The following is a 26658-nucleotide window of genomic DNA, read 5'->3' as shown; positions in this document are numbered from 1 at the left end:
ATAAAATTCCCCAAGGAAGGTGACTGTCAGCAGTGGGCTTCTGACTTACCTGCTTGAACAGCTTGAAGAGCAAGCTTTTTGTTATTTTTACAAGCAGACTGATAATGAAGGGGTGATGGGAGTCTGAATGTCTGGTTGGGAAGATTCAGAGTGGTGGGGATAGTAGACAGTAGTAGCAAGAGACTGAAACCGTCTCAGAAAGATGAAGCTTGGTGAGAAAAGGTTACCAGAACTTTATTGAGAGACTAAAGGGCTGAAGTCTAGGGTGGAGTAAATAAGGAATACAGACTGGAATGAAGAACCGTTGATTAGGACCAGACTTCGAGAAGGTGGAGAAAAGGGGTCAGAGAGGGTTATGGCTGTAAGAAATGAATGTAAGTCTACATCTGATAGCACTGATTTTTATCCAGGACCTGGAATGTAATCCAGCTTTCCCACATCTCATCTTTCTTCTGACAGCAAGTCCCTGCAAAGTCCTACCAGCCGAGATTTTGTTTTGCTGCCTGTTATTTCACTGCCCAGCTATGCATCTCATCTCCACAGATGTTAGCAAGCACCTATCGCTATCACTCTGTTAGATCAAGCAGTAGAGACTTGTGCAGTGGATCTGAAGGCTCCAGGCTTGCTGTAGGATGATGCCAGAAAGAATCACAGGGAGTCATTTGCTATTAAAAACATATATATTAAAAAAATATATAAATAATATATATACACACACACATATTCTAGGAAAATATGCATCAAAATACCGTTAGAAGAATTCTGTTCCATTCTCAAAGTGAAGCAGGAAAGATTCCATACTAATGCTGGTCCATTGTGTTCAAGATTATAATTGCTTTTTGGTTTTGTTTTGTTTTTTTTAACACAGCAACATGCTGTTCTTTCTGTATGGTCTCTGCCATTCACTGTACAAAACATAACAGCTTGGGGAATAGATCAGGGCTGTGTGGCTAAAGGGACTGGTGTCTTTGACCGGGTTTGACTCTGGAGTCATGAGGGTCTGTCCCAACAAGGGAGCACGTGCCAAGTTTAGCCACATACTGCATCAGAATGGATGCAAAACCAAATTTTGCTGCAAGGTTAGCTTACTGCAAGATAGTGCTGTCACTGGGTCATGCTGGGCAACAGCGTTCTTGGTGGCCCTGAAATCAGGAGTGCCTGCTGTGCCCTTCATAACCTCATGAAAATGTGGATGATCCTTTCTATCCTGACTAGATGTAGGGAGATCGGTTCTCTAGATGTATGCACAGTCCTCTGCTAGTGGTCAGGGCATATGGGACGCCATTCAGGTCTGGGGCATCCAGTCAGTGGCTGCATTGCCGAGGGAAATGACAACCTTGGGCTTCCTGGGATGGTTAGACTATGAGAAGTATTATCAACAGGTGGTGTCTTCTGCTATGTTGCTAATGACATATGAAAAAGCAATGGAGTGCCAGTACTGTCTTGTTTTCTTTCACTTCTTTCCGTCCTCAAAACTCAACCGTCCATGCCTTTTGGGTAAGCATGCTATTTCCCGTCCCCACCATGTCCCTACTTGAACATCATTGCATGTAGCTGTGTGCCTACAAGTGATCTCTTTGTAGACCTTAGAAGACATCACAGGCTTAGGCGGTAGTAGTCTGCTACAGACTAGACAGTGTACACAAGGCAAAAAGCCAAACTTAAGCACTTGGAGAGGCTTATGCTTTGCGAAGACAAGGGACTGTCAGGGCTGTGGGCTGGTGGAAGACCAGCTGATGTTGCTGCCTGTGGAGGTGCGACATGATAAGAGAAAGGGAGGCTGTGTTACCTACTTAGGCCTTGCAGGATCAGAAGCAACCCTCCCACAGTTTCTCCAAGAAAATATTTTCCTCACCCTCCCACAAGTGAACCAGGAGACTGTGTGTTTTCACACCTTCTGTTTGTAGTTCTCATCAGAAATATTCCTGCAGGTTTTTGATTAATGTTTTTCTTGAAGCACTCACTGTGGGGATTGTGCCATGATGCTGCTTTTGTTGGATCATGAACACCCTGTTACCTGTTTTTATGAACCTCAGTTTCTTAAACTTTTGCCTGTATGGATCCTCCATCCTTTCATTCATGGCAGTGTTAAGTCAAGTTGGTAATGTCGTACTGCCACCAGGTAACCCTTCTACTTAGGGAGGTCTTGAGCTTTCTGTACCCAGGTGGACGTTGGAGTGGTTCTGCGGGTTACACCATGCTGAGTCCTCAGCATTTGAGCAGAGTCTCTACCAGTTGTCATGTCCATTAACTAAGTAACAAAGCAAGCAGAAGACAAGTGGACCTGAAAAGGCAAAAGCAAACTGAAGAATGGAGCAGAAGTACATTTAATGAGTATATTTAATAAGGAGAGGCAATAGGAACTCAGAATTTGAGGGCTGGTTATATAGCATGTAAAGCGCTTGGGAGGACATAATGTTTTGTGGTTCATGCATGTTCTGTGTGTGCTTCACCAGTTAAGTGCCTCGTGTCACTGTCAGAATGCAATCCAGTCTGCACATGCTAAAACTGCTGTTTTGTTTGAGCCAAATGGCATGTTTAGTATAGTTAATGAGGAGACTCACTTTTGCGAGCTGAACTGCTAACGAAGACATGCCCACCTCTTAGTTTCCTCAGTGCTAGGGCCTGACTCAACTGTTGTACTCTGCTTTGCAGAAGCACACAGTGCTCATAGCTGCAACCAAAATCAATTGCAGGTGCTTGATTAAACATACAAACTAATGAGTAATTCCAAGTTTTCTGAAAAAGCCACTCCTGAGTGTGTCAGGGCACCTAAGAATAGTGGTTTCTTCAGATCTTAATCTTTTCTCTTCAAAAATACTTTTTTCATCCTTGTATCGCAGAGATTTTTTGAATATATACTAGCATTTTGTGCTTGAGAACTGACAGGAATTTCTGAAACTTTAGTAATTCTTTTCCATGATAGAGGTCTGACTAGTGTTCAAAAAGTCAAGTATTGGGATATTATTGAATATCAAGGATAAAGGACAATATTGAATAATTTCTTTTTAAGCAATTGGTAATTACAGTGCTTGCATTGTGTGAAGCTGGAGTTTTGTGTTAAAATAGTATATGCTGATGTGATCTAAGACTGCCATAGTGTGTATACACAATAGAGAGAAGTTCTTTGCAGGAAATCTTAATTTTAGCAATTCTTCGTCTTCTAATACTTTGCTTTTGTCCCTTATTAATAGCATTGTGAGGAAAAATATATCTGGACCTAGACTTGTCTTTAAGAATCATTCTCTTAGTTGGAAGTTGAATCTGAAAAGCAGTACCAAATGTTTCATAAATGACTTGAAAAGGACTTAAATTACGTTCTCTGATTCTCTCTTGTCAGTGCTTGCAGCAGGTTTTTTGGTTTGGTTGGTTGTTTTTTTCGTGGTTTTTTTTTTAGCAACTGAGAGTAGTTGAAAATACTCATACACCTATACGTGAATTTACCGGAAAGCTCTAGAACTTTCGAAATATGTAACATCATATAGAGTGTAGGTCCAGAAGAAAAAACTTGATGTTACTCAGTCCCACCTCTACTGCCTCTCTTCTTTTTGTCTCATTACTGACCCCTCACATAAAAGCCGTATTTCTGGGGACCCCACAGTCCCCTACCCCTGTTCTCTGGGGTGGCAGAAACTAACAAGGTAGCAGCTTCCGGGGGATTCCGGTGTATGAGGAACAGGGTTGGAAATTATTTCCAGTATTTATACCTGCCAAAGAGTTAAGTGGTGTACCTCTTGTTCTGTTCCTTCTGCCCATGAGCACCTTCTCGTAGGCCCTCAGGTACCTGCCTCTCAACGCTTGTTCCATAAGTAGTTCACTCCCCAGTGCTCCTAGTTTAGGCTTGGCTTCTTGCAGCTTCTTGCTTTAATGTGAGTGTACATCACCGATGGGAAACCAGTGGTTTAACCTGACCACCTGGTTTATTGCAGAACGCTCAGTTTCACTGGGCACCATCTGCTGGGCCCAGTAACTTCGGTGTAGGTTGTAAATTTTCTAGTCCAGCAACAGGGTTACATAAGATGGATAAGGTGGATACGGATTTCTGCCTCACTGCAAATGCAGGATGGAAATAACTGTTAAATGCTTCTTTCTTTCCTCCGTTGTGTTCTACGTCCACCAATAACAGAGCAGTGTCTGACTCAGAACTTTCCTGATAGATTTTTAATATCTTTTGTCTTTAATCCTGTTGGCTGTTTTTGTTTCATTTAAGCTTTTAACTTCTCTTGTAAATTCTGGCCAATTGTAGCTTATTCACTAACCTACTGCTTCCTTTTCCCCACATGCATATGTGTGTATGTATAGAGAATTTATATAGTTTTTATACATTACAGCTTTTTATGCTGTAATGTATAAAAGGATGTCCTTAACTCCCAGCTTGTGTGAGTACTTTTGACTTTGCATTTCTGATCATGTTCAGTTCCGCTGACTTGCTTTTAAGCTTTGGCAAATTGGCCACGGCAAAGCTTCAGCTCTTCATAATATTCTTTAGTCACGTACTCTGTTTACTCAAAGTAAAACAACCAGAACAACCTACATAGTCACTGGTTTTTAGCTTGGTACATAATACTGCTTTGTTATATTACAGTTAGTGTGTTAACAGTTGTCATCTGTTATTTTTCAAGTCTTACGGAAGGTTTACGTGAGTTAACCAACAAGCATTGCCCTGGGAGAGTAACTCAGGATAACTATTTTTCATCTAGTCAGAGACTTAAAGAACATTTCACCCTGTTCTCTGTTGACGCTTGTTGGTATATAACAACTTCCACTAATACTCTGGTTTTAATGTTAGTAGTCAAAGTCCTGTGAGTTGTCTGTTACTCTGTAGTCTCTAACGTTACCTTTGATCTCCCTCCTACTCTTCCTGCTCTCCCTGTACTGAACAGTTGAAACCTCTAATCTTCTAATGTTCCAGTAAGATGTCATACTACCTTTCACTCATACCAACCAGATTACTTCTCTGGTGTAAAAGATAGACGGGCTAAGATGTATGAAGATAAATGTAATCTGTCAAGTGTATAAGGCAGTTTGGCATTAGTAAAGTGTTAGATGGGATGTTATGTTTAGTTCTGGGCAGAGGACTAAGGTAATGAAACAGCAGGAGATAAGGAGAACAGTGAGAATGATCAGAGATTGAGGTGAGTGAGAGGAGACACAAATGGTAACAGTCTTCAAATACATAAGAAGCAACTGCAGAAAAGAGGGGAGGATCTAATGTTCAACTCTGTGGTGGCTAGGACTAGTAGGCTTAGCTGGTAGTAAGAGAGATACTGCCTGGGCATTAGGAAAAAATATTCAACTGTTAAGGTAGCTAAACGTAGGAATAGATCGTCTTACAGTGGACCTACTAGTCCTGGAGCACAGTAGGTCCTCCAGGAACCTACCCTTCTTTCCTTCAGTATTCCATGCTGCCTTCTGCAACCCAGGAGGGAGGGATTAAGATTGTCTGAGAAGGAGCTTTTACTACCTGAGATGCTTCCCACAACTCCAAAGACTTCCAGGAATGCTAGAATTGTACTGAGGCGGTTGTAGTTAGTGTTAACGTAGTTTGTGACCGCATCAAGATTATAGTGGAATTTCTCTTACCAAACTTTGAATTGTGTTTCCAACAACTTCAGTGGGTAATCTTACTAGCATTTGATCCCTTTCAGGATGTGATGTATAGTCCTGTTAGCATAGAAGGGCTAAGTGACCTTATTTCCAAGGCATTGAAGCTCATCTTGTTTGATTTTTTTCCTGCTTTCTGTTTGTCTATTATCAGTAATTCATCTCCTCTCTGCTTCATTCTTGAAGTTGGCCAGTTGAGGTTTTTAGTTCAGTATATTATAGCAATTTCAGAGCACCAGTTGTGAAGATAGCATTTTGATTCTGATACTCTGGTAATAGATTTCCAAAAGTAATTATTCACAAAATAGATATATATTAAAGTCATATTGTAAAACTAGCCATTTCATATAATGAAATGTATTTTCAGTTCTCTTATGAAATGATTGGGAATAGCAGACAGGTGGAACATATAAACACAGTAGCAGACATGCAATATTAATAAACACCCAGAAATTTCTAGGCTTCCTTCTATAACGGATCTTAAAAATTTGTAATTACATGCACGCAGCCATGCACTCACCTACAGAAATACAAACATCCCCAGCCCCTTGGAGCACGTGTAGGTTTCAAGCAGCACCCACTCTTCTAGGAATGTGGGTGCCCCTAACTGCACATCTCCTTTGAGAGATGTGGATGCTTTAGCTTTGCATGTAACACTGTTATTCCCTAAAATCCATTGTTCCCTGCAGTCTGCTAATCCACAGGCCATTAAGAAAGCTCTCCACTGGGTCACATACACCCACCCGAGCTGTGGGTCCCTGCCTTCTGCACCCCAAACTGCTGTTGCACCAGCTGGGGTGCAGTACTCACAGCATCCATCAGGCCTGGATGGAGGCGGCGATGGTGGCAAGGCAAATTTCTCGCGCTGTCAGGCCAGGTTTTGATCATTGCTCTGTTCCACTCCAGCATCTTTTATCCCCAGTATGAATTCTCATGCTGCTTTTATACTTTTGAAGCCAATTCCTTCTTTGTTTCAGAAGTGTCTTTGTGATTCACTGGTTACCATGTAATCCACCCGAGGGTCGCCACCTTTAGCACAATGAGTCTGTTGAGGCAAACGCTTCTCAGACACTTGGAGGTGTTTCTCATATTTCTGTCGCAGCAACTGTTGTTATCCAAGCCTTTCTGCAAAGGGCAGGCTGTGCAGGCAAGCACCACCACAGGAATTCTTTAGGATGTTGCCCACGTACATATATGTGTGTGTAAATAAGTATATGTACATGGACCTTGTGAGCATGCCTTCATCGCACGTGCCTGGGCTCAAAATATGTTATATGTTGTAGGATTCTGTTCGCTAACAGAGTACTAGATTACAGCCTCGGGTAGTTGTAGCCCTATTAATATCCTGATCAAAACCAATTTGCTGGGGTAGTTAACCAAATAGGTTCTAATCTAATGGGAGAGTCTACTTGTTGCAGTCATAATTAAATGCCCAAAGCAGAGTTTCTTTATGTACCTGCTGCAGTAACACCAGCCATTTTGGAGAAATTCCCAAGCTTCTATATATTTCATATGAAAATTAAGTCAGCAAGAAGGCATTAAAATTAATCATAGTTCTGGTCATGTAAAAAAAAAAAAAAAAAGTCAGAAGCATTGTCATTTAATAAAAGGACTGATTCACAATATATGCTTGTCATCTCTTGTGCTTCATGAATGATATAGCCATTTTTATGTAGCCCACTAGGTGGCATTGGTTCCTTAGAGATTTGTTTGCATTCAGACCTGGGCCATAGGAGTGCAGTTTTCTCATGACATTTCTTAGATTTCCAGCTTCACAGAATCACAGAATGGTCAGGGTTGGAAGGGACCTCTGGAGATCATCTAGTCCAACCCGCCCGCCAGAGCAGGGAATTTCAGGCTTGATTTCATCTGTAAAAACTAACTAGCAGCTACTGGATCAATATGAATACTCTGATATGATAATGCTATATGATTTTCTTCTCTTTTATTTCATCCTGTGTGGCAAAGCAGCATTTAAGTACAATAGCATTTAAATGGCAGAGGTCTCAAAGTTGTATTTCTACAGGTATCAGACATTCAGGCAAGAACAGCACTGCTTATGTGGTCCCCTCCATCCAGTGATACCAGAGAAGATGCTGACAAGAATGACATACCAGATGTTTATACTTATGAAGTAATGATTTCAAATACCGGAAAAGATGGAAAATACAAAACTGTATACATGTAGGTGTTCATTGTTTTTATTTAATTGCTGTTGCATTGAATTATGTGGCTTAAAACCTCATTAAAAATCTGCCTGTTATCGAGAGATTTAAGTAATTAGTAGTTTTGTGCAACTTCTCTTTTGAAACAAACCACTTTTTTCAGTAGAACTGGTTCTGTTTTATTACTGAAGTGTCTACCATCAATTAGACATTAAAGACTTTGTTCTTAGATATTGGAAGCATGTTTTAATATCACTTCGCTGTATTTCAACCAGCTGCACTAGAAACTATGGCTTCTCAATTGGTGAGATATACGAGTAGTGAGAAATACAAATTGTCTTTGTAGTTACTTACTTCAGCACATGCTTGTGCTCCCAATGAGGTTATCGCTCCGTTCCCTGAAAATGCTCTTGGTAAAAGACAGTCTTTACAATATGAAATAAAACAAGTAGATTCACACAGAAAACAACTTTAGCAGCAGCAAAACAAATAACACACTTCAGATTTTTCATTCCTAGTACAATGGTTTTCAATCGCTTTTTTGCAACGTGGAATAATATAACAGAAAATTTACCATTAAGGGTCTAGAGCCCTAATAATTGTAAGTTTTTGTATTTAGCTAGTTTATCTTAGTCACCTTCCATGGATTTCTTAAGAAGCAGTACATGAACCACAATGGATATCCCTGTCCTAGAAGCTTAGAGGAAAAGAAATGGGCTTTGCTAACATAAGCTGATGTCAGTAAAAGCAGACTAATAGATGTCACTGAAGTGCCTTTTCTTTTTACTGGACTCTAGTAAGTAGGTATATGCAGTCATTTACAGTTTTAGATAATTGTTTTGCAAGACTGAACTGAGCTTCTAAAGGTCCCAGTACTTGGATGGTTTTTTGTGTAATAACATACATGCATACACAGGCAGCAGATCTTTCTGAGTAAAGAGGAAAATAATTATTCTTAAAAAAATCCAAACAGAACAACAAAAAAGCCCCAAACCACAAGGGCAAAACAACAGGAATCAAATGTGAGAAGCCCCTAAAATGCAAAGATAAATGCATTTTAATTTTACTATATTTAGCAATAGAAACAAACTGTTAGCAGATGTATTTCTTAGGAGTGTTAAGTGGAGGGGTTAAATGATGCATTTCTTTTTAAATGTATGGTGTACTGAAACAGTCTCTTAAACCAAATCGTATCTCTTTCCAGTGGAGAAGAAAATAAAGTTACTGTAAATGATCTCAGGCCAGCAACTGATTACCATGCAAAGTGAGTATCTCCTTCTCTATTCATTAAGTCAGTGGAAATGTTTTAAAAGTTTCATTGGATTTGTGTATTTGCATAAATCTTCAGAGATTCTTTACCACATCTGACCCTCCTTTGAGTGGCAAATCAACATTTTGGCTTAGTTGGCCACTCAGTCTATTTTGGTAAACAGAAAATTGTTGCACCCTCATCCCACATCCATGCTCTTTACTTCCCATGTCGTGCCAGAACAGTGACATTTTTCTGTCCTTTGAGCCAGGCACAGATGCTGCTTGCGTTCTCTGTTTCCCAGAGGCAGCAGAGGGAGGTACCTTACACAGGAATGTGCTTACTGCTGGCCACCTGAAGGTCAGGTTGCCCTGCTTTTGCTTTGCTCCAGCAGACCAGTGAATCTGACCCCGTTTACATTACTAAATATGCCCCTAGCTCAATGTAATTTTTAGCAGAAATTACTAATCTAACTTGTAGCAGAATTTGCTGCTTTGCTATGTCCTACTGAAGAAATAGCATAGGATCAGAAGATGTACTTGGGTGTTCTTCTTCCCTCCTTTTTGACGTAGTGGAGAGTTGTCTTACTTCTTGGTTTAGAAAAACAGTACAAATGCAGCAGTTTATAAATACATAACATTGTGAAGGCAGAAGTGAAGACCACCTTAAAAGTACTGCCTTTTCAAGAAATAATTCCAAGTGGAGAGTGCAACGTTAGAAGTGACTGAATGAGCAGCATGTGAGGGATTTACCTCTCTTAGAATGGAATAGAATTGTCTAGGTTGGAAGACACCTTAAAGATCATCCAGTCCAACCATCAACCTAGCACTGCCAAAACCACCATGAATCTATGTTCCTAATCACCATGTCTACGCGTCTCTCAAATACATCCGGGAATGGCGACACAACCACTTCCCTGGGCAGCTTGTTCCAATGTTTGGTAACCCTTTCAGTGAAGAAATTTTTCCTAATATCCAGTCTAAACCTCCCTGATGCAACTTGAGGCCATGTCCTCTTGTCCTATCGCTTGTTACTTGGGAGAAGAGACCAACCCCCACCTCTTTACAACCTCCTTTCAGGTAGTTGTAGAGAACGATAAGGTCTCCCCTCAGCCTTCTTTTCTCCAGATGAAACAACCCCAGTTCCCTCAGCCGCTGGTCATAAGACTTGTTCTCCAGAACCCTCACCAGCTTCGTTGCCCTTCTCTGGACACGCTCCAGCACCTCCATGTCTCTCTTGTAGTGAGGGGCCCAAAATTGAACACAGTATTTGAGGTGGGGCCTCACCAGTGCTGAGTACAGGGGGACGATCACTTCCGTAGTCCTGCTGGCCACGCTATTTCTAATACAAGCCAGGATGCTGTTGGCCTTCTTGGCCACCTGGGCACACTGCTGGCTCATATCCAGCTGGCTGTTGACCAACACCCCCAGGTCCTTCTCCACCAGGCAGCTTTCCAGCCACTCCACCCCAAGCCTGTAGCACTGCATGGGGTTGTTGTGACCCAAGTGCAGGACCCGGCACTTGGCCTTGTTGAACCTCATGCCATTGGCCTCGGCCCATCGATCCAGCCTGGCCAGATCCCTCTGTAGACCCATTCTACCCTCAAGCAGATCAACACTCCCACCCAACTTGGTGTCGTCTTCAAACTTATGGAGGGTGCACTCGATACCCTCGTCCAGGTCATTGATAAAGATATTAAAGAGAACCAGCCCCAGGACTGAGCCCTGGGGAACACCACTTGCAACTGGCCACCAACTGGATCTAATTCCATTTACCACAACTCTTTGGGCCCATGGAGAACCCCTTCTCTTGGCTGTGGAGAACCCCAGGTGTCCTGTGTACTGACGAGGGAGCCAATTTAGAGGCAGTTGGTAGGAGGCATAGGGAACAGAAGTGTGTCTGAGTAAGGATCCAAGTCAGAAATGTTGTGCCTCTTTCCACATGAGCTTTAGAACATCAGCAGTAGGGAGGAGGAGGACTTCTGTTGTGTAAGTCTTTTGATTAGCATCAAAACACATCTGGAAGGGGGTGGGGGGAAGCGGGGCGAGGCCATATAATAATCCTGTATTTAATTTTGGAGAAAAACTGTTAGAAAAACAAATCATTTCTCTTTGAGACAGAAGCAAGAATTCACTCTTCTGAAGTATATGGAGAGTTAATTCATAGCCTTCCTAAAGGAAAGGACAGGGTGAACAGACACGGCAAGGTCTTGAAGGAGTGCAGAAGGTACTCTGAAAATGTATCGGCAGCTTCATTATGCTCATCTGACAATAGCACTTGCAGAAGAAGAATTATTCATAATATTAATTACTATGTCTACAACAGATAGTGAACCTGCAAGATGTTACTATTATTTCCCAACCAAAGTACAGCAAATAACAGACAGATTTCAAATGTGATTTTGAGACTAAAGCTGACTGATGGTAATGATGTACATCTAAAGTAAAGGACTCTCTTCTTTTGCATTACATTGTTGACCAAGGTGCTTCCACCAGTTATTTATTTGTAACAGTGCTATTTTAGTAATAAGGTGCCCAGGCAGTAACTACATTTTGAATACTCAGTTTTCTTTGGAAAGTGTATATACAGATTTTGAAGCAAAACGTTACTGGCTCTGTTCTACTTTAGAGTCCAAGTAGAATGCAACTGTGTAAAAGGGAGCCCTTCAGAAGCAGAGAGTTTTACCACAACGAGTTGTGAACCTGATACTCCAAATCTGCCTAGGATAACTAATCGGACCAAAAATTCTCTTACTCTGCAGTGGAAGGTAAGAATTGCTTTAAAACCTTTAAAATAGATTTTTTTTTTAACTTTTCAGAATGGTTTTGGATTTGTCAATAAAATGCCAGTTAATTGAAACAGAAATTTTCTGTCAAACATACTAATTTCAGTCACAGTTCTGTGACTGGAAATACGTGTACTGGGTTAAATGTGGACTTCAGTAAAAAGAGAAGGATTCCCAGAAAAGCAGGGAGCCTTTGTAGATAAAGTAACTGAGTTTGAATGAGAGACAGTGGTTTGAGTTCTGTCCCCTACCGTACTGTGGAACCAATTCCTTTCTCTGTTACTGAACATAGGCTTGTTTGTGCAAAGCAAATGATGTGGTCTGGAAAGACTGAGATTTGAGCAGAGCTGCAATCTAGCTGCTCAGAAAAATACTGTAGCATGAAACACTGCTGTCAGAATACTTTTTCAAGGTCTAAATCACAAACCAAAGCCATAAACATGATACAAGCATTCCCTGAATGGAAAGTGAACTAGGACTGTCTTGGCAAGTGAAACAATCATATAAGGGGAGCATCATTTGCTCTCCACTGGTCATGTCATGTCATGTCATGTAATTTTTTCCTTAAGTGGTCTTGTGTCTCATTAGACCTCTAATTTTCTTCTTTTCCTGTTGCAGGCATCTTGTGATAATGGTTCTAAAATCCACAGTTACCTTTTAGAATGGGATGAAGTAAGCAAGTTGTTCTATTTTATTTTTAATTTTGTAGTTTTTAAAAAAAGTAGTTGTATGTGGCTGTGTACATCGTTGTGTGAATATTAAGACTTCTGTCTAAAGGCACATCACAAATATGTAATTTCTGACGCAATTATGAAAATACGGTTATTGCCCAAATTTTTTCTTGGGCAATATAAAATAATAGGATCTTAATTACATGATTCTGCCACTCTTAGTAGCGGCTTTATCACTTGTAGTCCAATACTTCTTTCAAGAGCTGACACTAAAGGATCATTTTCCTGTAACAGGCTTTCTCTTGTACAAAGGGGGTGGGTGGATCTACTATGCCCTCACAAGCACCTTCCAGTCCCTACCTCGACAGCTATCCAGAGATGGCAGAGCTCCAGAAGCTTCATGGCTTTTTTCTTCCAACCCTGTGGAGCTGGGAATTAAAAGGAAGGGAAAAAAGCTTCTAATTCAATATATATACAAAGTTTCACATACTACTACCTTACTATATGGGAGATTCTTGAGTTATGTTTCATTTCAAAAAGGAGTTTGCTTCATGTTTGTATGTTACTTGAATTGATGGATGCATATATAATAGGGTGAAAAAAAGTGATTAACTTATTTCTTTTCAGGGAAAAGGAAATGGAGAGTTTTGCCAGTGTTATTATGGCCAACAGAAGCAGTACAGGATTACTAAACTATCACCAGCAATGGGGTACACCTTTAGGCTAGCAGCCAAAAATGACATGGGAATGAGGTAAATAGTACTATTATATACATAAATGTGGAAAGCATATACATGCATGTGTGTGCTTATTTAGGAAATACATATAATGGCATTTAAAGGAACAAGTCTTTTGTCCAACTGGGATGGAATAGAATATAGAATAATTCAGTTGGAAGGGACCAACAATTATCATCTAGTCCGACTGCATAGTTAATTCATGGTATGTGATTGGATTATTCGGTTTGCAGATAACCTGTGTACTATAAACCACTGGTCCCTGCTTGAGCAGGGGAGGTTGGACAAGATGACCTCCAGAGATCCCTTCCAACCTCAGCTATTCTGTGATTCCCAGCATCATGTGTTTTGCCCAGGCACGGTATGGCGACATGCTACAACCACTGCATTATGTGCTTGCTTACCATATAAATGCAACAAATCTCGGCCCCTCTTAGAGGCAGGTAGTACAGCTACTTCTGCCAAACTCAGCCTTATTTCCTGAACAGCCTGCTCAGACGTTTGTACATGATGCCCCTGGAATGGGGAGCCACGAGCATGGCACAGACAACCCGTCTGCTCTCGTGTGAAATCAGCTCAGGCTGTGCTGGTTTTTAGCTTCTGTCTTTGTAGACCTACGCTGACCACCGAAGTTGCTACTTTGGACATGTTTCCCACTGCACATACTTGTAATAGATTTTTTGGCTAAGCGCTATATTGTAGAGATTCACACGTTCAGTGCAATTGTGGCTTTTGTGTCTGATGTAATAAACACACTAAAATTCTGGGGATCATGCTAAAAGATAAGCATCTCAGCCAAAGGTCCAGAATTGAGTAGTTTAAGTGCTGCAGTGCTTGTACTGCTGCTGTGTTGACCAGAGGGTGCCTACTACCGTGCTCTCTGCTGCTCTTGGTTCCAGGGAGGTTTGACATGGTGCTAGATCTAAGGTAGTTCCTGAAGCTGGTGCAGCAATTTTCCAGGGCTTATCAGCCCTCCTTAAATGTAGAGTTTTAGTGATGACAGTATAAAGAGGTGTCAGTAACTCTGCTGGAGGAGGAAATAAGTCTGGCAGAACCCTCGCTGCCACCTGTAGGTGTATCTGTATTGTGCTCTTTGCCATGTGCCGCTAATCAGTTATGTCCCTTTATCTCAGGTGTCTGTTAGTCTTCTGTTACCCTGGGAGGCGGACAGAATATTACCAGGTCGCTGAATTCTTTTGAAGTTCCAGAGCTTATTATGAATGCTTAGGATATGTGGTTCTTACTTTTAATTGCTACTTTTCAGAAGTTATAGAGCACCAAACTTTGTTTTGCATTTTTGAATGAATGACAGCTGACTTCAGTAGAGCCCATAAGTAAGAACTTAAAAAAAAAAAAAAACATGAAAATTACTGGTTTCTCGAGTTATGCTTGCACTACCGGGTGTGTTGGTTCTTGGGAATGCTTCTTTGTCTTCAGGCAAAGCAAATAAACCTGGCTAGTAGTCACATTACCAGGGCTCATCATCTCTAGAGCAGACTGCTAGTGTCCACGCTACCTAGTAGCACTTGGACCTTGAGGTCCTATGTGGCATAAAGACAGGGATTCTTCAGCCGTCAGCCTGAAATTGCTGGTTTGCATTTGCTTTTTCTAATTCAATGTTAGAAATATCATGAGCATTGTGCTGCAGCTCACCAGAGTGGTGTTTTTATAGCATGAAGTAGAGGATATGTGTTTGGTGTCCTTCAGCTGGCGTGAGGATGTGCTTGAGGGAACAATGCCTGCTTGGACAGTGTTGAAGAACGGGGAAAAGAATAGGGAGCTGGCCCTGGAGTTGTAATCCCTGCTGAGGAGAAGTAATCTTCTGCAGACTATTAAGTACGTGAAAACTACAGCTGCCTCAGGAGGTCTGAGGCATGTGTTGGGAGGCTTTGGAGAGTACTCTGGGAATGTGTTGCATATAGTGCCTGTTCCTGTGTTTTCCTTAGGCACCTGCTTTAGGCCGCTGTCAGAGGACAGTATAGTGGGCTAGAATGACTTTCGGTGTGCTCTGACACAGTCTTTATTAAGTTACTGCCTTCTGGATGATATTTCTGGAATGAAATTTTCTCTGAGTTGCTCCTGGACTTTGTCTGGATGAGATTTATTTGGAACTGTTCAAAAAAAATGAAGACGGGGAGTGAGCTGGCAGTTAAGCCGGGTCCAGTGCTGGGACTGTCTTCCTGTTCCCTTTTTACGTCTGAGTGTAAATGTACCCTCTAGGAATACCTGCACATATTACAGATTCCTGCAGCGTAAGCTGGTAGAAGACAGAGATCAGTTAAGTACCCTTCTTAAACTAATCACGCCGAATAGATTTTTAAATCAATATTTCATAGCCTTGTAAAGATGCACTGTATTGTCTTTATGGTATTATTTAATTAAGAATTCTCTTGAAATAATATTTATTAGGGTAGACTGCCTGATTATTCCTTATGAAGAATGTTGAGAACCTTAGGTATCTGGAGACAGAATTTTGTCTAAATGATTTTACCAACAAGAACAGGTAGTTTATCTTTGAGGTACTCATATTTTTAAATTTAATTCTAACCACACATGAAACAGTGGCTAAAGAAAACTGGAAAAATAAAATCTATTTAGAAGATAGATAGCATTGTTGTACTTCTAAGTGAATTGTTTAAGCGTCGTTCAAACATGTGTGTCACTGGAACTCTTTTAGTTGGTTTCAGTGTATTTTGGAGTGGTTCAAGTAAAGACATCAAATCTGTTTAAGATCTGGGTATTTTTACCTTATATGTGTTTGTAAGGTGACTCCTTCAGTAGGTTGTTGTGAATAGAGATAGGCTTAGTATTTGAGTATTTGTCTAGCCTCTCTTTGTGCTTTCTGTATCCTACTTATATAATGCTGATTTTTTTTAGTAGATATATTATATGTATGACACCATCTTCATTGCAGAGATTTTCTTGCTTGTGACTTTTTGCAAGAAAAAAATTACTATTCCCCCCAAATTTAAGAAATTTTCTCATTTTGCGCTTTTTCACTGTTTGCTTCGCAATCTATTTCACAGTCTGCATGTCCACACAAACTGTATGTCCACTTTGGGTGCTTATCAACACTCTTGATAATGTGTTGTTTGTAAGATACTACTGTTGTTGTTGTTATTATTACTATTACTATTATTATTGCCAAAAAGACTTCAGAGCAGACCAAAATGTACAGCTTTTGCATTATTATAATGTAAAGAGAAAGTGAAGTTGAGGTATCTTTATATTGAGATTTTTCAGGAAAGTCAGGTTCCAACACATGCGATACTTAACTGGTACTGTTACTTAAGCTATACGGAGGATTTTATTTTCAGGGCTTCCTGATGCTCACTTAGTTAATGCCTAGCTTGTAGATTAAAATTACATCTTTGACGTTAGTTTCATATGGTTGAAAAAGTTAGAGTAGCTCTTAAGCCTGTAAATGTGTCTTCAGAGCTGATGTAGAAGCAGCAAATGCCAGCAGTGAACAGGTGGGGTTTTTTTCGTCTAGCTGGATACGTGTCAGACCATCTGTGCAAGCGTAGTACCTGTTTACTGACTTTTGCATCCCTCTGTTTCACAGTAGGTCTTTTTATGTAAGTTATTTGTATTTTCAATTCAAGGTGTATCTAAGCGTCATCAGATAAGGTTAACAGTTGTGTTAGGGGATTCACTGGTGTACACTCTACTTCATTTGTTCTGCAATAAAACTTACATATTGGCAACTCTTAAAGTAACTTAGCATTGAACGAGGCTATTATTCTAGTATTTTCTGAATCACTAGAGAGACTAGTATTTCACAGTATACTTGAAGCACATAATTGCTGCCTGGGAAGCAAAATTTTTTTTGAGGCCTTCCCATTTATGCTTTTATGTCTTCATGTTTTCATTTTACACTGTAGTATTAGTTTATTGCATATAGAGCTCTACTGTTTTAAAATAATGTCTTAGTATGAAAAAGCGAAACGATTCAGTTAGCAAAACATTATAATTATATCATACAAAGGGAATCTTTCAATTATGAACACCTTAACATCGTTCAGATGTTTTGTTACTGACGGATTCATGGGCAAGTTAAGTTGTCTGCATGTACCAGCTTGCAATTTCCAGTTGTACATATGTCCAAGAAACTGTCATAGCTGTGTTTAGTAAGAATTGTGTTTTTCGAGTTATTAATTATTGTGTCTAGTTAGTTTACATACTGTCTGTTTTAAACAGTGGTTTTAGTGAAGAAGTCCTGTATCATACCTCAGGCACTGCCCCAACCGCACCAGCAAGTCCTTTGCTGATTAATGCTGGAGTTACTTGGTTATCCCTACAGTGGACAAAACCCTCAGGAACACCATCAGATGAAGGAATCTCGTATATATTAGAGATGGAGGATGAGAACTCAGTAAGTTTAGAATACTTATTCTCAATAAGAAAAGAGACTATAATGTGTGTGTTTGATATATTGTTGTATTAAGTGTAACAATGATTACTTTTGCTAGAATATTCTACAAGGAACTGTATTTTCTGAAATTAAGCTAATGACTCGTCATTGCTGTGACCAAGCCACATAGCTTTCTCTTTTTTATTGTGACAGTAATCATTATTAGTGTTATTAAGCCCCAATCTTGCAAAGACTTTTAAATTAATTTTTTAACTTTCTGAATTTGCCTGTGAAATTTAAACTTTGTAAGAGCTGGATCAAAGTAATTGCATCATGCAGTGTGGTCCCTCTAGATGTCTGTTCAGCCTAACTACCTCTGTTTTGAAATGAGTCCTGTTCTGCCCTTTGAAAATGCTAGGTATAATTTCTGTTGACACTGTATATGTTTTTCTTTACTATTCTTTTTTCTCTTCTGATTGGAGAATGGTTAATTAATTTCCCATTCTCAAATATCTTGTGTTTACACAATGAAGGTGCACTTGCTACTTTGTCAGAGGAGCATAACAATTACAGCCTGAAACAGTAATTTATTTGTATGAAGTATATTACATGGTCTGGTTTGCAAATATAATGTTTCAAGTAATCCTATTTAATTCTGCAGGGATATGGTTTCAAGCCAAAATATGATGGTGACGATCTTACCTACACAGTGAAGAATTTGAGGCGTAGTACAAAATACAAATTTAGGGTAAGATTTTTTTCATATTTTGGGGGGTGGGGAGGGGTTGCACCACAGTAGCTTGAGATTGACTCAGAAGTGGGCAGGGCATTTTTTAAGAAAAACCAAATTTGATGCCAATTTCTTAGAATGTCAGTCTCTTAAAACTATCAGCTGAGCGCCTACTTCATTAATTGTCTCTGCAGAAGGAATAAGAACCTCTTCAATGGCATAACACAGTTGCGGGTATCTTGAAATTCCAGGTCATAAGTCAGTGTTCTTAGCAGTTGGGGTTTTTATTTGGCTTTTTTATTTGGCTTCTGTGTTGCATATACATGGATAATATTAGTTAGTGTAACTGTGGGGTTCTTTGATAGACTCTAAACACATCTGAAAGTGTTAGGGTACAGAGCAACTTTGATCAAAATAACATTGGTCAGTGCTAGCATAGCACTGAGCCCCAGTTAGTAAATCATTCATATTACCACGGTGCTGAGCCCATTCCAACAAGTCTCGAGGGCTGAACTTGTTAGCTCATGATGAAGTCTGGCTTTACAATGAGGGTGTGGTTAAAAGCAAAAAAGAAGAATACCGGCTATGCAAAGGTCGCCAAATAGCCATCAAGGACTACAAGAACCTTGCTAGGACACAGAGATGCAGTTAGGAAGGCTGAGGGTCAGCTAGAACTGAAATTGGCCAAAGATGTCAAGGATTCTCCAGATGCACGAGCAGTAAGCAGCAACACAGGGAAGACATACATAAGCCCATTGCTGAACAGGGCAGGGAATCAAGTTACTAATAATGCCAATAAGGCAAAGGTTCTCAATGCCTTCTTTTCCTCTGTCTTTACGGCATAGCTGGACCCCAGATCACAGGATCAAGTAGCTGTGACAAGGCATGTGTCGACCCACCAGTGGTGGAGGAAGGGCTGGGCTGTGGCTTTCTGCAAGGGCTCAACCCACATCAGTCTATGGGCCAGGACAAAATCCAGTCCAGGATGTTAAGGGAAGTGGCTGACATTGTTGCAAGGCCACTATCTATAATATTTGAGAAGTGATGGAGATCAGGGGATAACCCTGATGACTGGATAAGGGCAAATGTCATGCCTATCTACAAGAAGGGCCCAAAAGAGAACCCAGGGAACTACAGACCCATTAGTCTTACTTCAGTCCCTGGGAAAGTAATGGAACAAGTCCTCCCAGAAACTGTTACAAGCCAAGTGAAGGAGGTGACTGGGAAAAGCCGACATGGGTTTAGCAAAGGCAAATTATGTCTGACTAACCTGATCACCTTCTACGGCAAAGTGACACTTTCAGTTGGCCTGGGGAGAGCAGTGGATATTGTTTACCTGGACTTAGCAAAGCATTCAACACTGTTTCCTACAGCCTTCTCCTGGGCAAGCTGGCAAGATACAGACTGGATGGGTGGCCTGTGAGATGTGTAGAAAACTTGGCCAACAGGTCACACTTGGAGGGTGTTGATCAATGATTTTTACTCAGGCTGGCAGCCTGTCGGAAGTAGGATCCCATAGGGATTGATATGGGGCCCCACGCTGTTCGTCTTCACAAATTATCTTGACGATGGGATTGAAAGCACCCTCAACAAGTTTGATGGTGACACCAAACTGAGTGGTGAGATGAACATGTCAGAAGGGAGAGCCATCTTACAGAGAGCCCTGGACAGGCTAGAAGAGCAGGCTAGCAAGAACAGTATGAAGTTTAACAAAAACAAGTGCAAAGTCCTGCACATGGGTCGGAATAACCAAGGAGCCCAGTATAGGCTAGGAGCAGCATTGCTGAAAGGGACCTGGGCATCCTGGTGGACAAACTAACTAGGAGCAGTGCAACACTGCAGCGACAAAGGCAAATTGGATCCAGAGCTACATCCGCAGGGCATTACTGGCAGAGATAAGAGATGTGATCATCCCACTATATTCCGCTCTTGTCAGGCCACACCTGGAGTACTGTGTCCAGTTTTGGTCCCCACAATTCAAAAAAGACAGACAGACTGGAAAGGGTCCAAAGGAGGGCCACAAAGATCATCTAAAGGCTGGAGAACCTGCCCTATAAGGAAAGACTAAAAGAATTAGATCTTTTCTCCCTGGAGAAGAGAAGGCCCAGGGGAACCTCATCACAGTTTTCCAGTACTTAAAGGATGGCTACAAAGAGGAGGGAGTCTCTCCACAAGGAGCCACATGGAGAGGACAAGGGGCAATAGGCGCAAGTTACACTGGGAGAAGTTTCATCTTGGTGTAAGAAAGAAATTTTTCACAGTGAGAACAATCAATCACTGCAGCAACCTCCCCAGGGACGTGATAGAGTCCCCATCACTGGATGCTTTCAAAACACAACTGGACCAGGTGCTAAATAATCTCATCTAGGCTTGCTTTTCCCTGAAAGATTGGACCAGATGATCTTTCAGGTCCCTTCCAACCTGGGCTGTTCTGCTTTCTAAGTCAGTCTTGAACAGTTGCTTGGTTTTTGGAACAAAGCTAAAGGCATGTCCCACAGTATAAAGCAGAGTCAGAATAATCTCATCTCTGCCTACAAGGGAGAAACCGTCGATAGCTGTTGTCTTGCATACACCCAATATACTATTTCATACAGGAAAAAAAGGGAACTGCTGAAGAACAGCATCTGTTTGCAGTATGAAAGGTAGTAGTTTAAGGGTTGGTTGGTTTGTTTTGAGCTAACACTAAAACATGTAATTACTCCTTTTCAGATGACAGCAGATATTTTGCACTTCTCAATACGATTACTTTCTTAAGCAGAAAAGGTTATGATGGGGATTAATGTTACAGTAATTGGGGTTTTTTACATAACTTAATATTTAAATAATTAAAAATATGCGATGTATTCCAAGGATTGTACCAAGCTAGGACTGTTATGGCCACACATGAACTTAAATTAGGAACAGCTAATTGCCTTGAAACTAGCTTTTGCAAGACTTGATCATCGTCTCCCTTTGTAAGTAATCCTACATGGTAATCATACATGTTACTAGTAAATATAGAGTTAACTTAAACATCCTAAGTTTCTCATTAAAATTAAAAAAAAAATCAATGTTTATACCCTATTTTTCTTAACAAAACAGTAAACAGAAGTCTCTGTTCACTCATTCACAGGGCATAAAGGAGAAACAAATGTTGTGTTAATCAGGTCTTTAATTTTTATTATACGGGAAAAAGACTTAATTAGTAGTAATATTCCTTAAGGCTTTTGAAAGAAGCTTTATAACCATTGGAAACCTTATTATAATACGTAAATCCTAACTGTGCCTGTTTAACTTCATTTGTAAGGGCACAAAGACAACCAGATGATTGTTAATCTTGTAAACTGTATCGGGAGACTTAATGTCTGAGAGACACGTTAGCGCACATTTCCTTTTCTCAGTCTGTACTAACATTACTGCTGTTGTTTCAATTCTGCTCATTTTTAAAACATATAAAAGCCAAAACTCCTTTCTTTAGGTTGTTTAGTTTTTTGCTAGGAACAAATGGGAATGCATAGTAAAATAACTGCAGACACAACCAGAATGTAAAGAATGGCAGCACTTTGTTTCCCTAGAATCACAGAAGAGTCTAAATTGGAAGAGACTTTGGCAGATCATCTGGGTCAAACTTGTGTAGGAAGCAGGGCCTTAGGTTAGGCAATTCAATTCTGTCCTAGCCCTGTTGAGCTGGGTCTTCAGTATTTGCAGCAAGGGAGATTCTACCACTTCTCTGGGTAGCCTGATCTCATGACGATTAATTCTTTCTTATACCCAGCCAGAATTTTCCCTAACACGCTTGCCCATTGTCTCTTGTCCAGTCATCACAGATCCTTGTGAAGAGAGTATCTTCACCTCTTTTGTAACTACCTTTGGGCATTGGAAGACTGTGATTAGATCTCTCCAAATGAAACTTATTCTTTCTAGGCAGAGTAAACCCAAGTTCTTCAACCTTTCTTTCTGCGTCAGGTTCTGCAGCCCTCTAATCATGCTGGCCCTCTTGTGGACTCTCTCCAGTTTCTCCGTGTTTTTCTTGATTTGGAAGGACCAAAACTGGACACAGTATTCCAGCCTAAAAAGTGCTGAGTAAAGCGGCGTAATCACATCCCTTGTTCTGCTGGCTAAATTCTTGCAGTCCATGAAACAATGTGCCTTCACTACTTGAGGGTGCTTTGCTGATTCATTTGGCTTGCTCTCCACCGGGATCCCGAGGTCCTTCTCAGCAGAGCTGAAAAAAGAAAAGCTGACTAGCCAGCCAGACCGCAGACTGTACCACTGCTGGGATTATTCCATCCCGGGTGCAAGACTTTACATTATTTGTCAAAACTCACACAGTTCTTGCTGATGCAATCTTCCAGCCTGTTAGAGTCTGTCTGTATGGTGGCTCTTCCTTCCAGCGTATCTCTCTCTGCTCCTAGTCTGATGTCATATGCAAATCTGGGGAGGGTGCATTCACTCGTGTCCTCAACATCACTTCTGAAGATGTTGAATAGTACCTGACGTTGTATTGACTGCTGAGGAAATCGAATCGTGAGCAGCTGCCAATTTGTCTTTGAACCATTAACCACCATCCTTTGAGCCCGGCATTCTGCCAGGTTTTCCACACCCATCTTGTGGTCCATCTGTCCTGTCTGTATCTTACCAGCTTGTCTACATGGATGTTGTGGGAGACCATGTCAAACTAAAATCAGGGTAGATGATGTCCACAGCTCTCCATCTGTTGAGCAAGTTGGTTCATCATAGAAGGCACTCAGGTTGGTTGAACATGATTTACCCTTGGTAAATCTAATCACCTTCTTGTCCTTCCTGTGCCTGTAAATTACTACCATGACAACCTTTGCCATAATTTTCCATGGGACTGAAGAGTTTATATGACTTTTGTTGTCGTTAATACAACATACCCATAGAAACACTTTTTTATTTCTGAATGTATTTCCTTAAAAGAAGGTACCATAGTAGCGTGAGCACTCTACTTGATTCATCCCAATTATTCATGTTTCTTTAGCAGTTAGTAAAGCAACACTTTTTGCTCTTTACTTAATTACATGACAATATTTTTACCTTAATGGAAAGGGAATTGCAATTAAAAATTTAATACTTCCAAGTTCCTTCGGTGAAAGCTTAAAAGTGGCCTCTTTGCTGTATGTCTTTTCCATCATCTTTTGTTTCCATGCTTTTATAAAGCTTTTTTGTCATGTGTATATTTAGTTATCAATAAATTGTGCAAGTCCGATAAAAAAGAGTTGTTCTTAGATGTACCTAATTTCTGAGTGTCTTAGATGGTATTTGAAAAACCAAGTTTTCAGATTCTTGACTTGAAATAAAGCAGCTTGTGCTAGATTGAGCACCCACAGATTCCAGTAATGTTGCTGAGGTTTGCACATCCTGATTACCTTTTACAGTCAGGCAACTCTTAATTGTCCTAAATAGAAGCCTAACTTTATGCACCAACATTTCAAGTTTGGAGGATATGGAAGGTTACTTGATTGCAGAGTCTAGTTGGAGAGTCTACAGATTGCAGAGTCTAGTTGGAGGTTAGTAACAAGTGGTGTCCCTCAGGGGTCAGTACTGGGCCCAGTCTTGTTCAACATATTCATCAATGATCTGGATGAAGGGATAGAGTGTACCATCAGCAAGTTTGCTGATGACACAAAACTGGGAGGAGTGGCTGACACGCCAGAAGGCTGTGCTGCCTTACAGCGTGACCTCGCCAGGCTGGAGAGTTGGGCAGAAAGAAACCTTATGAAGTTCAATAAGGGTAAGTGTAGGGTACTGCACCTGGGGAGGAATAACCCCATGCACCAGTACAGGTTGGGGGCTGACCTCCTGGAGAGCAGCTCTGTGGAGAGGGACCTGGGAGTCCTGGTGGACAACAGGATGACCATGAGCCAGCAATGTGCCCTGGCGGCCAAGAAGGCGAATGGCATCCTGGGGTGCATCAAGAAGAGTGTGGCCAGCAGGTCGAGGGAGGTCATCCTCCCCCTCTACTCTGCCCTGGTGAGACCGCATCTGGAGTACTGTGTCCAGTTCTGGGCTCCCCAGTTCAAGAAAGACAGGGAACTGCTTGAGAGGGTCCAGCAAAGGGCAACAAAGATGATTAGGGGACTGGAGCACCTTTCTTATGAGGAAAGGCTGAGGGACTTGGGTCTCTTTAGTCTAGAGAAAAGAAGATTGAGGGGGGATCTTATTAATACTTACAAATACTTAATGGGAGGATGCCAGGGGGATGGGAGTAGTCTTTTTTCAGTGGCACCCAGTGATAGGACGAGGGGTAATGGGCATAAACTTGAACATAGGAAGTTCCATCTTAACATGAGAAGGAACTTCTTTACTTTGAGGGTAGTGGAGCACTGGCACAGGCTGCCCAGAGAGGTTGTGGAGTCTCCCACTCTGGAGACATTCAAAACCCCCCTGGACGCTGTCCTGTGCAACGTGCTGTAGGTGACCCTGCTCTGGCAGGGGGGTTGGACTAGATGATCTCCAGAGGTCCCTTCCAACCCTAACGATTCTGTGATTCTGTGATTTGTGAATTTTATTTTTTTTTTTGAGCTTCACAATTACTAGGGTTTGGGGTTTTTTTTGCTGGCAATGTGCAGGAAGTTTTAATTTCAGTATAGTGATTGTCTAACTATGGGACTAATGAATATGTAAAATGAAGGTATATAATAGCTTTAGTTCTTGTGTGATAATTTATTAGGTAGCTATCTGTCAAAGCATACATATAAATTAATTTCACCTTACCATTAACAGTGAATAGCATACCACTAGCCAGTGTGTTTGTTCTGTTTATAATATTTTTTATATATTTTCAGGTCATTGCCTATAACTCAGAAGGGAAAAGCAGTCCAAGTGAGACAGTAGAATACATTACTTGTCCAGACAAGCCTGGAGTACCTTCAAAACCCACAGTGAAAGGAAAAATTCATGCACAGAGTTTTAAAATAATCTGGGGTAAGATTGTTGTCCAGCTCTGTTTAGAGAATGTCCTCTGTATTTTACATATATATAAAATATTTCATATATATATATTTGTATATAGAAGGCCAGGTTTTACTTTAGTAACAGTTACATCAGTCAACTGAGCCGTTTTGATCCCTTTTCATGGAACTAAGAGAAAAATACTGATTGAAAATAGTTAGGGTGGCAGTATAATAGTGTAATTACATGGGAAGAATAATACACAAATTGTAATAGGGGCTTTTATTGTAGGGACTACAATAATTAAAAACACAGTAGTGTTAATTTGTGTACTAAGAAGTTCTCTTTCTCTGGCACGAAAAGTAGATAACATGAAATTCTGTGTTTTTATCAAAAGAGAAGATCCAAGTTCAGCCTGTCTCTTCAAAGTGTTTGGTTTTGATGGATAAATGTTTTTATTTGCTAAGGATCTTGAGAAACTTTTCCTTAGGCTCAGGTTTTTTTAGCCCTATGCTGTGAAATAGGAGAAGGTGAAACAGTACTTTAGCGGAAAACCAAACAGTTAAAGGTTTTATTTGTTGTCACAGGTAATTAAACTCTTACCTATTTCTGCTTAATAGTGTGTTTAATTATATTGCATTAATAAGAAGAAAGTTACTTTTAGAGTATAAGCAGTACTCTGTGAGTCCAGTCATGCATCTTTCCAGAGTGCCTTGCTACATCAGGGCCTGATACTTGATCTTTTGTGGATGATATACAACGTAGGAAGTTAGTAGAAATACCTAATTTGTAAATCAAAAACTATCTGAAATATCTATTTATATAAAAAACCTTTAATAGTCATTATTTTGAACAGTAATACTCTTGGGTTTTTTAATAAGTGATAATTAATGTGATAATTTTCTTTCTCATTTTGGAGTAATTTGTTACCTTCCAACCAAAACAGTGCTATGTGCTATATAATGTCTCCTTTTATTTAGGAAGTGTGACATGATATGTAACCCTTGCCTAAGACCCAACACCATTTCATCCAGCACATACATAATGTAATATTATTGCAGTGGTACACTTCTGTGTTAAAGTATCATGCTCTCTTTATATTTGTCCAAAACGTTGGTTTTCCACATTATTTTGATTCTGCTGTCTTCTAAGTCAGCTCTGAGAAAGAGCAGTAGGATTATATGTCAAAGATATGTCTGTAGGTTTGTAATTGTACATGAATATTGTACCAGGGAGGATAGTGCAGTCAATTTCTAGTGATGCATTAGAATTTAAGAGATTGTTTTCAGTGTAGAACTCCTGACTTCTGTTCTCTCCCAAAATATTCAGGTTTTTGAAATCCTGTCCTTAAATAATTTTGAAATATTCTTATATGCAAGTCAGTATCGTAATCTTTTCCTATCTGTGGTACAAATTACAGGGCCATTAGGATGTATGTCCCTAAAACCATAACCAGGCAGCCTTCTACA

At 40.5% G+C, this 26658-nt stretch overlaps 1 protein-coding gene across 1 annotated transcript in view; it reads left to right on the top strand.

Moving 5' to 3' along the window:
- The window catches only part of FNDC3A (fibronectin type III domain containing 3A), a 104702-nt gene that overhangs the window by 61262 nt on the left and 16782 nt on the right, over nucleotides 1–26658 (top strand). Inside the window, exons 7-14 of the mRNA XM_009882377.1 lie at nucleotides 7631–7788; nucleotides 8974–9033; nucleotides 11647–11785; nucleotides 12422–12475; nucleotides 13102–13226; nucleotides 17412–17586; nucleotides 18227–18313; nucleotides 25084–25222. Of these exons, the coding sequence (XP_009880679.1) occupies nucleotides 7631–7788; nucleotides 8974–9033; nucleotides 11647–11785; nucleotides 12422–12475; nucleotides 13102–13226; nucleotides 17412–17586; nucleotides 18227–18313; nucleotides 25084–25222 (937 nt within the window). The remainder of the gene's footprint in view (nucleotides 1–7630; nucleotides 7789–8973; nucleotides 9034–11646; nucleotides 11786–12421; nucleotides 12476–13101; nucleotides 13227–17411; nucleotides 17587–18226; nucleotides 18314–25083; nucleotides 25223–26658) is intronic.

Source organism: Charadrius vociferus, unplaced genomic scaffold, assembly GCF_000708025.1.
Source record: "Charadrius vociferus isolate BGI_N301 unplaced genomic scaffold, ASM70802v2 scaffold263, whole genome shotgun sequence".
Classification (NCBI taxonomy): Eukaryota; Metazoa; Chordata; class Aves; order Charadriiformes; family Charadriidae; genus Charadrius; species Charadrius vociferus.
The sequence above is the reverse complement of the archived record's forward strand: the minus strand, read 5'-3'. Positions and strand labels throughout refer to the sequence as shown.